A 15000-nucleotide genomic window follows, 5' to 3' on the forward strand; every position below is an offset into this window, starting at 1 on the left:
TATTCAGAGCCATCAAACACTAATAAATTCTTGTATGGAAAAAGCGCTAATGAGCTCATATATTCTTTGTAAAATTTTAACTTTTCAAAGCGTCATTACTCAGAGATTATCCGGTAAATTGCGCTCAAACTTTCAGAAATAGCTCATTATGCAATGGACTTTCATTATTCAGTAATGATTTTTTTGGCAGATAGATCTGCAACAGGAGCCCATTACTAGGAGCCTCCCAATGCATTATATCCTTGAGTCAACCTTTGCGCGTATCTTTCTATTTTTAGAACTAATCCTTCAGCGGGAAACTCACATTTACAACAATTTACATCAATTTGCACAATTTGCATACATTGTTTTTGCTATTTTTGTCTTTGTTCCACAATAACTTTACTCTGATTGGCCATTCTAAACAGTGTGTGCAGAGCCGTAGAACTCGTGGCGTTCTAAAAATAGAAAGATACGAGCAAAGGTTGACTCATAGGGCTTGTATGGGGGAGGCAAGCTCCTACTCATGGGCTCCTGTCTGCAAACGATGCACTTATGCTAATGAGGCAAACAAAGATTTCCCTATTCCTTGCTCAGAGGCAAGTGTTTTTGTGATTTGCACAGGTTTCAGGTTTCAGGTTTCAGGTTTTATTATGTATTTTGCATAAAATATCACAAAACTATTGCACCCTTTTTTTTCTGTTGCTTTGCTAATCCAGAAATCCTGGGAGCATCAACCAGCGTCGAGCACATGCTAACCGCTTATAATCAGAAACATCAAGTAAGTTAAACGGCCTTTCACTAATGCTTCTACTGTTTCTCCGATTGTAATGGGGAGGTTAACAAACGACGACGGCTACGGCAAAGATAACGCCAGAAAGCAGTGATATTCTTGGGTTTCACTCACGTGATCAACAGCCATGTTTTTCAACGAAAACAAAACAAGACGTTAGCATAATAATAGCTTTCAATTCCCGGAGGATTGGATCAGGACACCAACATGGCCGCCATTTCATTGTTTGGGGACACCAACATGGCGGCCGTGACGTCATGTGAAATCCAAGAATTAGAGAGATATAGCATCCTGTTCACGTGAAACGCGATCTGCTAAAGTGACCACGTGATTATGACTTTCCCGCCATTTTTCGCGTTTGCCGGTTGCCGTTCAGGCTACGTGAAAGTAGGTATTTTTGAGTTTGCTGTAGACGCGGAATTCTCTTCTCGTTTTTCTCGTACATAACAAGTTGTTTACTGAAAAAAGAACCCCAAAACCATTTTCCAGTAAGTCAAACAAGGAAAAATTTGGTTTCATGGCTTTAGATCGTTCATATCTCACTCCTTACCGAAAATCTCTTCATGAACTCACGTTGAGTGCAGACTCCGATGACTCACGAAACAGCTTCATTGGAACTCGCAAAATTTGACAGGAAAGGATTTTCATTTTACTATAGCGCCTTTTTCTACAAAAAAATGTTATAAAAGACTCCGAGTTTTTGTTTTCGTTTCTTGTTAACTAAATACTCGAGATTGACAGTGTTTAGTCCGAGTTGCCGGTGCCGTGGGTGACGCGAGTCTTAAGTCACAAGTTTCACTCCATTTTACGTGAAATGCGAAACGGCAAGAGGAATTTTGTCGTGATGCTAAATCTCTCTATTATTGGCCGAAAGATGAAATATAATCGTGCTGCGTGTATGGCCCGTATTTTTGTACATTCTTTGGCGTACTCCACAAAACAACAACTTGAACTTTTTTGACAACATCGTGTGCATACAACAGTGAATCGTTCATCTTCTGTCTTTTGTTCAAAACCACTCGCACGAACTCAGTGATAAGATACTTTACCAGTATTGTACAACGAGAACGGTTGTAATTTTGAAGTGACTGTTTTTTCGCCGTATAGCTATGGTCGTTTCTTAAACTCCAGTAATAGACCTTATTCACGATGGCCGCCATGTTGGATTTTCTATTATCATGCAAATTAGCTACACGCTTCCGAGGGGGAAAACAACACATGGTTCGAGAGGTTATAACAAACATCTTAGCCACACAGATGATTTGTTTCACGTTCATTGAATGTTTATCACCTAAGCAATAAAATAGAATGATTACACAAGTTACTTGGACGTTTTTTAGTGAAAAATGAGCAGCTAACGAAGTAGAAAGTCAAACTGGCTGTCAAAGGCAATCCAAAGATATAAAATTATTATATAACGTACTTAATTCTTAATACTAATGTGAACTTTTAGCAATGTTATTTCAATATTTCGACGACCCGATTTTCCGCAATTTGCCTTTTTTCCAATGTTTGCCCCCCAGCATAACACATGGCTAATTTGCATGACAATTTGAAAACAAACATGGCAGCTATCGTGAATATATAAGGTCTATCGTTATTAACGAAACGCGCTTCAAAAACTGTGTAATTTGATTTCAAGGCTTTAGTTTTGCTTTTATTTCAGGTTCCAGATACTCGATAACCGGTCACCAAGGACAACGCAGAATTCCAATTCTCAAAGGGATCCTCCACTCTTACTACACAATCAGTTTAAACGGAAGGAAGTTATGTTTCCAAACAAATTTGTTCGAAATTTGTTTTAAAAACTGAATTTCAAAATCGTTTATTTTGACTTTCAAATTTGGCGGGCGCCAGGGAAGGCAGAAGATTGTCATTCTTAGATGAGGTTATTTGCCGCTTGTTAAACTGGTATCTATTTACTTATTAGAATTAGAATAAGAATTGTTAAAAATGGTTAGACGACTTTATTTTTGTACGGTTATAGAGTGTTTTCGCTCTTGAGACCAGCTGCTATATTTGCGTACTAAAACAAAAGGAAAATTTTTCACAATATTTTAGTCCTCCAACATGGCTGTTGTTCGTGACGCCGTGTGGAGTAAATAACTTAGAATTGTATTGTGCTATAGAGCGTTTTCACTCAACTGATCAGCAGCCATATTGGATTACTGAAACAAAAGGAAGCATTTACATAAAAATAGAGCTCAGTTCCCGGAGGATTAGTTTGGTACACCATCATGGCCGCCATTTCTTTGTTTTGGAACAACAACATGACCGCCGTGACGTCATGTGAAAACGCTACTGTGTAAAAATAGGGTAATTAAAAATAATTATTGTCTCAAGGGAATTGATTAATTTTTCTCTTGCAATTACAATAACATTTTGCTAAACTTCCTACTTTGATAACACATTTATAAACGTTGCTTTTTTGATTAAAATATTACTATGATTGTTTCTGTGTTTTTATTTTAAGTGAAGCAGTGGTTGCTCAGGAGTTACCAGGCCCTAACACATTCTCGTCACCAGAGCCTTGGATCGACCCAAGGCTCTGGGGAAACTCTATGCAGGAGAACATACGCAGTAGGGTTCCTATAGCCAAAAACTGGCTATTGGAACCTTACGGCGCTTGCTCACTCCTCGCGCTAACATGAATGCACCAATTAGAGACGCTTTTGATTGTTCTTCACGAAAACCAATGAGAAGACACTTTGCTTCGGGGCTCCCCAGAGCTCTACTCTCGCTCAGGCAAGGCAAGGGAAGAGCTCTGGGGTCGAGATATGCCTAACAGTGAACTGTCTCCTGCGCAAGTAGAAAAAACAAGAAAATATTTGCCCAAGATTAGTGCAAAAAAGGCCTACTCGTCTTTTTTTCCCTTTCTTTTCTAGTCGTCTTGGTTTTAAGCGTTTTCACTCACGTGACCAGCAGCCATATAGATCACCTTCATAAATGACGACCACATTTACAATCTTTTGTATTTATGTTGATTAGACCTACTGCCCTCATTTTGAAACAAAAATTCTCTTGAAATTTGCTCGTCGTAGCATTAAAACAGAAGAATCTTTTATTTGGCCGCCATTATGAAAGAGGTCTATTTGATTACTGAAACAAAAGAAAGTATTTGCATAAAGATAGAGTTCAATTCCCGGAGGATTAGTTTGGTACACCATCATGGCCGCCATTTCTTTGTTTTGGAACACCAACGTGACGCCGTGTCGCAATGTGAAAACGTTCTATTCTTGGATTTCACATGACGTCACGGCCGCCATGTTGGTGTCCCCAAACAATGAAATGGCGGCCATGTTGGTGTCCCGATCCAATCCTCCGGGAATTGAAAGCTATTATTATGCTAGCGTCTTCTTTTGTTTTCTTTGAAAAACATGGCTGTTGATCACGGGAGTGAACCCAAGAATAGGTGCAGCCATGACGTTAATTGAAAACACTCCATTGAAATAAAACATGACACTGTAGACACGCGTTAGTGAAAATCAACATTAATTTTATTTTCCTACTTCGGTTTCCTCATGAATGGAAATAACAGCCTTAATTCCCAGGAAACTCTGTCTCTTTAAACAAATTTAAATTTTACCTATAAAGCGAGTCTAATTAATGAAGTATTGATTTGCAACACGCGGGGGCACACGAGGGAGAACACACCGGCATGGGAATGGGAGGTGGTGGTGGAGGAGGAGGGGGAGGGATATACATAGGGGGTGGTGGTGGTGGTGCACAGCATGGCTGAGGACAGATCTTCATACAGTGTTGAATACAGATCGGTGGACATGGCGGTGGAGGAGGAGCTGGAAGACCAGGACAGCCGGGTGCTCCAGGAGGTCCTATCGGTCCCATAGGTCCCATACATCCGGGTGATCCGGGAAGTCCACGGCAACCGGGCATTCCAGGTGGTCCCGAGCATCCAGGTTGTCCGGGGGGTCCTGGCTGTGGGCAAGGTATTGGTTGTGGTACGGGCACGGGCACGGGTACGGGTACGGGACAGGGTGGGCGGCGGCGGTGGAGGTTGTGGCTCACAGCAGTCTGGCTCACAAGATGGAGCGCAAATGGCTGGGCATCCATACCCACAAGGACTAGCATCACGCTTTTCCTTTTTCTCTAAAACAAAGAAAAAGCAAAACGGAACGATACAGAGAATCAGGCAAATGTAACATATTGAATACCAGATGTATTTGTCACGGAAAATGAGAAGCTAATAGAAACTCAGCAATTGAGAGATTTCAGTAGCATCGCGTTGGCGGCAAACTTAGGACTGAGTTTGAGTTTGCCAGTAATAAAAGAAACTTTGTGGATTTTCAGATGTGTCCAGGAGTGACCCTAATTAGATGCCCGGGGATTTCAATAAGCGTCACTAAACTGTCCCCTTGCTCTTCTTCCCACTCTCAACTCATAAATAATCCATTCTCGGGAGGCCGCGTGGTGCAGTGGTTAGGGCGTTGGATTTGCATTCGGTTCGCCTGGGTTCAAATCCCGTTCTAACCTCTGGTTTGAATTTGTTTCCGGTTGTCCCGGATTCAACTCTACCACTCTTCGTAAATAACCAACTGATTGCCTCCTACCATTTGGGGTTCTTAATCATGTTTCTGTTAAGTTACGTGTTTCTTTCAGATCATTAAAAAGTGGGGTGCCAGTAAACTAGCTTGATAGCTAAGTGCACTTCCACTATAAACAAAGCATTTACATTTACATTTACATTTTTACGCGGACGAGTTTGAAACCCAATGAAATACTACTTGTTGATTTACTAATTTTCAAACACATGGGGTTTGAAATCAATAATTTCAAACACGTGTTTTGAAATCAATTAATTAAAAAAACAAAAACAAAATGCCTCCTATCGGAGCTCGAACTTTGACCCAATCGTCGAAAATACGAGCTGCACCTTTGTTTTTATAATGATAGGTAGACTTCGGAACAGCACTGGTCATACAATAATCTTCCTCCAGCTCTTAGGGGGCAGGCTAAATCTTCTCATTCCCACACGGCAACAAGTGCTTACTCACAGCTTTCACATGCTTCTGAGCAACCACAAGGTGTACAAAATATGTAATTTTTTTTGTTGGAGAAGTAATTTCAAAAACTTGTACATACGTCGTGCTTCACTGGATTCAAATGTTTTCTTGCGTTTGGAAATCCGATGAAGCACTCGCACTCGTTTTTGAATATTACTTCAACATCATTGAATCTAGGAAGAGTCCATCGTCCAAGGGTAACATTTACTAGGAGCCCATTACTGGGAGAAAACAAAAGCCCAATACTCCTGTCACGGCTTTTTTAACCTTAGATTGAATTTCCCGCGAATGAGACTCCCGCAGGAGCCCGATGACCAATCACAAGAAGATAACTTGACGTCATAGAGTAACCGAATCGAACTGTAACATTGTTTCTTGCTGACAAAGTAGGCTAAAAATAGATCGGTCTTTAAAAATGCCGTGACATGTCATGGTCATTGGCTCCTGCATTTACCCAAATTGGCTTTGTCCCCTCCCCCAATCAGCGTCAGAACAGTGTCTATTCTTAAATCAAATTCTGTGGGAAAATAAGCAACAGCCAAATTGGCCAACTCAATAGTTGTGGTTATTACACCAGCCCTTTTACCCATGGGTAAATAGCGTTTGCCCACGGGCAAGGACGTTTTTGTGTGTAAACCCTAGACCGAAGCTGCCCTAGAGTTGTTTCCACGGATACATCAAAAAGAACAATTAAAAGAACTTCCCATGACAGTTCCTGAACTGAAAAGTATGGTTTATCTGCTCCCTGAGGTGGCTTGGCCAATCATAAAGCACATGCAACTAATTTGCAAGGTCAGTGAACTCATATCTAATTATATTTTACCCTGAGGAGAGTCAGGGTAACATGAAACCTGAGCTGAACCAAACCTTAGCCATTTATCCTCCCAAACCCAAGGTGTGTAACCACAGCTAATGTTGTCAGTAGTGTAGCAGCTCTCGTAACCTGCCATTGTTTAGTATTGTAAGCAGATTCTATTGTTTTTAAGTCTAAGTCATTGTTTCACTTGTTAAGTCTTTTATTTTTTGGCTAGGATAGCGAGTCAATCACATTATACGTTACGAGAGCTGCTACATCATGTACCCGGTTCAAACCCTTTAGGAATAAAACGTTGTGTTCCATGTATTTCCATATCATTTAAGTGTGAATGCTCATTATAATGCAAAAACAATACACAGACAATCTTAACACCTATGTCCAGGTTTGATCCTAATTAGATGCATGCCCAATTTTGACATCCAACACAAAGTGTCCCTTTAAGTCTAAGCATTTGCTACCTATTTTCAACAATAAGGTAAGGGTAAAGGTTAGCGTTATTTTTAGCTTTGGGTAAATGCAGCAGTTAATCTTCACTTAAAGAGCAGCATTTGGGGGACACTTTGTGACATAAATTGTCTGTATTCTGAGACACAAGTGATGTAGAAGAGCAAGGGGACACTTCGTGACGCTTATTGAAATCCGCGTGCATCTAATTAGCGTCAAACCTGGACATACCTCAAAAAATAGACATGTTTCTGACGCGTTGATGGAGATAAACCTGAAACCAGATTATTACTCTTGGGTAATGAACTCTTGATCCTTAAGAAAATGTCAGATATCTTATCGATCACTCGTTAAAATAACCTGAAGGTCATCAAGGTCTATCAAATACCAACACGAAAACCACACGATAATACATGCCCGTTCTGTCAAACTCGTCGCTTACCCAGCAGGACTGAAAGTCTTCATATGTAACTGTAACTATAACTGTACAATATCGTGGAATATTTTACTCGTTTCGCGCGTTTTCTGTACAATAACTAATACAGTTGGATAATAATCCACAATATTGTACAGTTGGTTATTGTACAATAGAGAACCAGTTTGACTGGTTTAAATGCTGACGTTACCCGAGATCGGTCACACTTTCTTGGTTGCTAAAAATGAGTGTGTAGTATCGCTCCGTATTTTCATTCGCCCTAGCGGGCTTGTCAAATACAGCACAACTCGTAAAAATACTCAGCGATACTACACACCAAAACATCTAATAATATATATATATATTTATTTCATTTATACAACAATTGTCAAAATATGCCCGAATTACGTGTCTTTTTGCTTGAATTTGCTTGCAGATTTCAAGTGGAAAGAGCTTGAATGTCAGTTTCTGAATTTTTTTAAAGAATAAATAACCTGTGACTTACCTAATGACTTGCCGCTTGCTAAAGATACAAGACATGTTGCGAGCACAAGTCTTAAATTCATGTCTAAAAGCAATAATAAAGCATATTGATTCGCAAATAGGATTCATTACTGGCTCCGCTCAAACTTAGTGAACGGAAACAAATGAAAATTGAATGCATTAATATGAGGTAAGAGGAATTTTCATTTCGTATCTTAAGTAGTTTTGTGATTGTATTTTCTTTTGTATTAAGCTTGGTGATTTGCCGGGAAATGTTGCGCTCGCCTTTTCCCTTGCTTCAATAGGGACATCGCCGGCTTTATCAGTGCTTTGCGGTTATTGGCTCATTCAATTATCTGCATGCCTTGTGATTGGTCAAAGGCTTCCCACTAAGTCGAACGCCGCTCTTTAAAACTGGTTTCCATTCACTGCCGGATTCCTACCATTCGCGTATGGGTAGAGGTCAGCTTCAATCAATAGACTGAGCTTTTGCTGGGTGAAACATGATTTGTCTTTTCTACTGTTAATAGACGTAGTTCTCCTGAATCTCAACGTGGAATTAGTAGACATAAATCAACCACAGACCGTTACTGAATCTATTAGCCGAGCGGTAACTCAGAATTATGATGCACAAGCAATTGCAAACACGACATTCAGTAATTGTCCCCTTGTTAAATTCGTTAATTGACTGATTCAAGTTACTGCTTTTTGACAAAATCACATCACCAAAAATCAAATCATTTCTTTTTTAATTAGACCATCCAACAAACAAAAGCTCTCAACATATTAACCGAACGGTCATTTCCATTAGGGAAATAATTTTGTTATTTCTGGTCGTTAAGCGAGATCATAAAACGGGATCTTTGCTTTATTTTGGTAAAAATGTTTTTAAATTTGACTATGTGTTTATTCGAACTAAGCAAGTTTAAGCTAAAACAATACAGGTTTTCACCGCATGAGATTTCAGTTTCGCATGGTCATATATACTGTGCTTAATTCATACCTTACTCCTACCTGGATAGTTCAGCTAATCCTGTGTCCCCTGAAGGAAAAACTGAATTTAAGATCGCTAACTTCAAAATTCGACCTTACTTTTGTTCTTATTTTTAGTTCACAAATGAATTATTCATATCATGTTTTCCTCAGAATTACTTAATGTTCTGTCGGCTAAATTTATCGCATGGATAAACAGTTTAAAAGAAGATTACTAAACACGTATGCCACAAGCGAAAAGATGTCCACTTCTGTCAAATAAGTTTCCTTGTTTGACACTCACGAATAAAAAAATGATAACTCAGCTGATACTGATACGTAGAGGTGATGTAAGTGACCACAAGTTGACTACACGACGTTTCCTTGCAGGGCGTAAATTCTTCATTCGACCAAACTTTAATCCCGAGTACCAATATATTTGTCGTATCAACTTAATTTAAAATAAAAAATTGCGACAACTTTTTGTCCCTCGAAAAAGGTTGTTTTTCCTTGGCGTATTTTCGTGGTTGCTTTCAGTATATATAAAGAAACAAGTTGAATCACAAAGACGATGGTTTCAGAGATGATGTAATACCCTCTACTCGCGCAGGTCTGGTTAGACATATCAGAAAACAGATTTTCCAAGTCTGCCGGTATAGAAGTTGCAATAATTATTGACCTTTTGACATTGTACGGTACGTCAAGCGAAAGAAGCCAAGTTAAGGTAAACCCAGGTGTACAGCAAAACCCATGCCTTTCTTCGGTGCGGTTAACCGATTAGTGAAACGTTAAAGAGGGTGAAATCAGTGATATTTTTCTAGCTTAGTGTTTCTTTAACTCAAATGCGAGTGTGTTTTATTTATATTTTTTGCATGAACGTAACAGGTGATATCTCTCTTCTAGTGGATAATGGCAGCTCTTAACAACTGAAGCGCGAACCTTTTAATGGACTCGAAAAAGTTTCAAATAGTCTGCATTTTGCAACAAAACGTCCATTTAAAAAAATTGCTGTGATCAAAGGCTTAACTCAAAGGCTACAATTCAAGCTAGGAGGTCTCTAAAAAGCCCAAACTTTTTGGAGCAACTTATTAAAATCATTATTTTTTCGCGATGCATTGATGCATTTCTAAATGGTCAATTAAGCAACCGTGAATAGTTTAGTTATTGAAGAGTAACAGAACTTTGGCAGGTATTGTAAGGTTCATTTGACTGGAGTGGTTGTTTTTCTTCCTCACAGAAAGTCGGGTCATGTTAAGATTAACCCTTGGCATCGTTTTCCTCTTTATTGCTTCGCTGGAAGCTAGAAAAGGTAATTTAACGTTTATTTATTTATCTTCGTTTATTTTTTTTATCCCAAAGATAATTAACAAGAGCAATTTCGAGCCGTACATTAACCGAACAATGAGAGGACCCGTCCCGCTAGAACAGTGGCGATGTGTAAAACTTTCTGTCAAATTTGTCGTGAATAAAAGGTTGAAGTTGCAATGATATCGTTATAAAGAAGAGAGTCGAAAATTTTAAAATCCCGGTGGTCTGGGTATTTTAAAAAATACTTTACGATTTTTTTGTTGGTTACTTTTCTTGTAACAGATACAAAGAGACAAGTATTTCGAACACCATTAGTTACTTTGTGAAATATTTTTAAGATTCCTTATCATCTTAAAGCTTTCGGTGACAATTTATTTAAACAAAGGTATACTACCATCGACCAGAGAGAAATTAAGAGTTTCACTTCCCTGTCGTTTTGCGGCCTGAACAAAATATATTGAAATTAACTAGAAATGCTTTTTTGTCTTGAAACTTAAATCAATTCAGGTAGGAATATCAACCATCGATCTAGTCTTCAGTCTTCAGATCACGCACTCCTGCACCCTTCTCCTAGATCCGCCCCTGTCGTGATGGGTTGTTCAGTTCCTTCGAGTTAGCTGAACCATTGAAAGTGATAACTGTCATTAGTATATGTAGTATATATACACAAGTGAAGAAAACATCCAAATTAATTTTTTGTGCTGTATATTAACGTTGGATATTTACCTCGCCGCTTCGCGGCTCGGTAAATATCCACCGCTAGCCACATAGTTGTTAATTATTACTTTTCAGTGACAGAAGCATACCTTCACCATGGAAAAATCATAAAGATAACAAGAGAAGTGGACTATGAGCCAGGTGACACATTGTTGGAATTTACATGTGGTTTTTCCTTTTCTCAGCGCTATATATTTTTAATAACGATTACATTGAATTGCGCCGGGATATGAAATAATTTTCCAAGAGAAGATTACAGCGGTTAACTTAGGATGCAACTTAAGCAGTTACGATGAAGTCGGGAAAAAAATCCAAGCTTTGATGCAGTGGGATTGCGCATGCACTTCGCACGACTCTACCGCTGAGCTATTGTGCTCGTTTTTGCTGTATCAAGAGAGAATGAGGTAAGAGAGCGAATCCTGTTCCGCTGAAAACTGTTTGAAATCTATTATTAGTTCCGTGTCACAGAGCGAGTTTCAATCCAGTCTCGTAAAACCAAAACAAAACTACTTACTTTGGCCAATCAAAAAGGACGGAGACAATCCAGTAAACCAATCAAAACTCGAAGTAATTACACGTAGCCGACGCAAAGCGCGGGAAAATGTGCACGCGCGAGCCACAATTGGTTTGCAAAAGTGGCGCGAGAACTTTGAACCAATCACTGAGTGAAGTAATCATAAACCAAAGCAATTCGCTAATTACTTTCGACAGGCCATTGAAAACCGCTCTATTGCGTGGTTATTTGAAAGACGTCACCTTATTGGTCAGTTAGTGTGAAAGTGGACCGCGCGGTCATGGTAAAAACAGACGAAAAGAACCTTGTCAGCACGGGCGTGATCTAAAAACAGATTTCAAAGAATTATCATGGAGCACGGGGATTCGCTATCTTATCTTGGCTGTACGTATATTCAGTAAGTGGTAAAAGCATGATCGCTGAGAGTAGATGACATGCCGTATGTTTGAGCTGTCGATTATATGTAATGATTTTCTAAGAGAAGGATCACCTGAGTCAAATTGAGAATTTGAAAAGGAGCCCAAAAAAAAATCGAGTCCTGTGACGGTGAGCTGAGTGGAAACTGGCTTTTACTTTTTTTATTATCATCATTAATACCGTTTTGTGGATGTATTCTGTTTTTTAACACAGAGAAAGTGGAGAAGCGTAATGCATTTCCTTGTGTCCCTGGATGTCCGGCGATGTGTGCTCCAGCCTGTACGCCATCATGCTGTGCCCCACCCCCACCCCCACCACCACCACCACCACCACCACCACCATGCCCTCCACCTTGTCCCATCCCGGGTCCTCCTGGCCCTCCTGGCTGCATGGGACCTCCTGGAGGCCCAGGCTGTCTTGGACCCCCAGGTCTTCCCGGTTGTATGGGACCCATGGGTCCGATGGGAGCCCCAGGATGCCCTGGTCTCCCAGCACCTCCGCCCCCACCTTGCCCGCCCGTGTGTATTCACTACTGTATGAGAATCTGTCCTCAACAGTGTTGTACACCACCCCCTCCACCAGTGGTTCTTCCTCCCCCACCACCTCCTCCCCCAATGCCAGTTTGTGCTCCTTCATGTGCACCCACATGTTGTCCACCGGGAAAGAAATGAAACGCCGAGAAAATCCCGAATCCTGAATTATCATCGGAAGAAGAGCTATGGTGAAAAGAAGTTGTTCTAAAAATCTAATTACCTTGTTTTGAAAGGAAGTTCCTCAAACATACTGAGACAGTTTTGCTGCAAAAAGACAAACGAAGACGGCTGGTGATTCCACGGCCCAGGAACTTTTTTACAGGATGCCTTGTTTTCCAATAGATACACTGAATAAATTATATTTCTGTAAAAACGTGTTATGAATTGTTTTATCTTGTCACAACCCTTTTTTTCCTGTCTCAGCACCGTAACACGTTGCCCTTTTCCAGAAATCGGTGAATTGGGTGCCAGAAGTGCAGATCGATTGCAACAAGGTGCTACCTCGAGAAAGTAATTCCAAAATAAACGTTCGCTTTATTGCTATCATAAAGGAATTGTTTCAAGTCTTTCTGGATTTAAAATCTACGTCAACTGTCTATGAATTAAACCGCCAAGAACGCGGGAAGAGTGAATGAAGGGCCGAGAGAATTGAAAAATCAGTGTCATACACTGGCGGCTCCAAAAAGTCAATTCATCTCGTTCTTTCAACTGATCAAAGCAAGGGAATTTAAAAAATGGAAAAAGCACTTGCAAAGCGTGCAGAGCTGTTGGTTTTGCTCATTAAATGAGCAGACCAGTTCCTTTTTTAGAGTTGTGCGGTCGTTATTTCATAGATTTTTGACGTTTTCATTCTCGTTAGCCGTCGTCGCGTTTCTTACAGTGGGCAAGAAAGACAATGAAGGCGGCGAGACCATTCACTAAAAATACAGCTTCACCTCATAGTCGTTGTTCCAAGACATTCGAACTTGTGTACCATATTCTCAGCCGGATAAATATTTGGTAGGAACGGTGTGGATTTTCAGATAGAGAATTAAAGGATATCATGAAGCCGAAACGCTTCCACATAACCACAAATATGAAATTTTCACGTCGTTGTCAACGAATCGAACCAAATTGTATGACGCATTTGTAGAGAATGCAGAATGATTGTTTCTATTTAACAAATACTGGGGTTCCATGTTGCCATACGTCATTCAGTAAAAATGTGGTAAGAACATCAGTTACACACGAGGCGATTGTTCTTACCACATTTTGACGTCATCTGTGATTACTGAACACAGAAGCATGGAATCTATTTAACATATTGTTGTCAGGTTTTCGTGCGTCTGTGCTGTTGACGAATTTCGTCATAACATTGTCAAAGTAGCTGACTACTTTGTAAAATTGTTAAAGAGATCGCAGATGACGTCAAAATGTTGAAAATATGGTAAGAACAAAGAGGTGGGACACCAGCCGATAGCCGAGTGTGTCGTTTGTCACTGATAATCGTACCATGGGGGAATTATCCCTTTTATTTCGTCCATAAAATTACTAAATCAATTTTCAATGACCTTTTCATTCTTAAGTTGCTTCTGGATCACCGCAGTGAGATAAAAATCGATTAATTTTTAAAAGAAAATGAGCCACACTCAGTTATTACGGAGTTCATCTGAGGTGCAAGAGGAGATTAGGAAATCGTCGGCCCGACGTTTTCAAGTTGGCATTCATTTTAATCTTGGCTGTGCGTAACTAAAAACACTTAAGAATGGTTTCTGTGAGCTAAAATAGCCTTTTTGAAGAAACTTTGGCTATTAAGTTTCATTTGCCATAGGTAAACAGATCTCCTTTGCTTTCCAAATTTTTACTAACAATCCATGACACTGCCCCTTTAAGACACGAAGACGGCTACGGCAACGATAATGCTAAAAAGCAGTGATATTATTGGTTAAAAGGATAAAAGTGATCGTGCTGCACGTGCGGCACGCATTTTGTACATTTCTTTCCCGTATTCGTCAAAACAACAACTTGAATTGTTATATAGCCAAATGTTTTCCCCCAACAACCGGCGCTCTCATTGGTTACTTCGAGGTCACATGACATCTAACAATAAAACTGTTTTCCGCCAAAAGTCTCTGAGCGGGCAACAGTGCAAAATCTATGACGTCAGAGGGTAACAGTGCACTGGTTACCCGCGAATGTTGACCGACGACCCGCCGTTGTTGCCATTGCATGTTTTTCTTTTTGTGCTATATAACAAATCACTTAATGACTGGTCCCTCGGGGAACAGTTCATTTTGTTTCCCGAGAATTTCAATGTTTCCCTGCGCCTCGGGGAAACATTGAGATTCTCGGGAAACAAAATGAACTGTTCCCCGAGGGACCAGTCATTAAGTGTTTAATGGCCAATTTTAAGGTTTGGACGACAACGTGGACATACAACAGTGCATCTTTCCTTTTCAGTCTCTTTACTTCAAATTCGTCCGTACCAATAGACCGATTTCGATAGATTAAAATTTAGTCCTAAACAAAAGACATCATCTTGAGGCTCTGGGGATTTGTATGAGTTTATTTCCCCTCGAGATGATATCTTTTGTTTGGGACTGAATTT

The 15000-nt window shown here is 40.0% G+C and overlaps 2 protein-coding genes and 1 pseudogene across 3 annotated transcripts in view; 2 read left to right on the forward strand and 1 right to left on the reverse strand.

Annotated features, from left to right (window-relative positions):
- Positions 1 to 3226, forward strand: part of LOC137968898 (pneumococcal serine-rich repeat protein-like) — a 42773-nt gene extending 39547 nt beyond the window's left edge. The window contains exons 14-15 of the mRNA XM_068815367.1: positions 699 to 760; positions 2439 to 3226. Coding sequence (XP_068671468.1) covers positions 699 to 737 — 39 coding nt within the window. The 3' untranslated portion in view covers positions 738 to 760; positions 2439 to 3226. The remainder of the gene's footprint in view (positions 1 to 698; positions 761 to 2438) is intronic.
- Positions 3227 to 4247: 1021 nt separating this feature from the next.
- Positions 4248 to 9050, reverse strand: LOC138012984 (cuticle collagen 34-like; annotated as a pseudogene).
- Positions 9051 to 9544: 494 nt separating this feature from the next.
- On the forward strand, positions 9545 to 12914 carry LOC138012982 (cuticle collagen 14-like). Of its 2 annotated transcripts, none has more exons than XM_068859935.1 (4): positions 9545 to 9648; positions 10162 to 10233; positions 11025 to 11090; positions 12094 to 12914. In XM_068859935.1, exons 2-4 carry the CDS (start codon positions 10173 to 10175, stop codon positions 12549 to 12551), a joined length of 585 nt encoding a protein of 194 aa, XP_068716036.1. In that variant the 5' UTR covers positions 9545 to 9648; positions 10162 to 10172; the 3' UTR covers positions 12552 to 12914. The 2 variants fall into 2 exon arrangements, with proteins under 2 accessions (XP_068716036.1, XP_068716037.1); XM_068859936.1 differs by having other exon boundaries at positions 9565 to 9619.
- The last annotated feature ends 2086 nt before the right edge of the window (positions 12915 to 15000 follow it).

This window comes from Montipora foliosa, chromosome 8, assembly GCF_036669935.1.
Source record: "Montipora foliosa isolate CH-2021 chromosome 8, ASM3666993v2, whole genome shotgun sequence".
NCBI classification, from domain to species: domain Eukaryota; kingdom Metazoa; phylum Cnidaria; class Anthozoa; order Scleractinia; family Acroporidae; genus Montipora; species Montipora foliosa.

What these genes read in the sequence shown, in the direction of transcription:
- LOC138012982 (XM_068859935.1), top strand. Translation starts at nt 10,173, where the DNA reads ATGTTAAGATTAACCCTTGGCATCGTTTTCCTCTTTATTGCTTCGCTG. An exon ending in TTCGCTGGAAGCTAGAAAAG is followed by an intron (nt 10,234 to 11,024) that starts GTAATTTAACGT and finishes ATTACTTTTCAG; the next exon opens with TGACAGAAGCATACCTTCAC. An exon ending in AGAAGTGGACTATGAGCCAG is followed by an intron (nt 11,091 to 12,093) that starts GTGACACATTGT and finishes TTTTTAACACAG; the next exon opens with AGAAAGTGGAGAAGCGTAAT.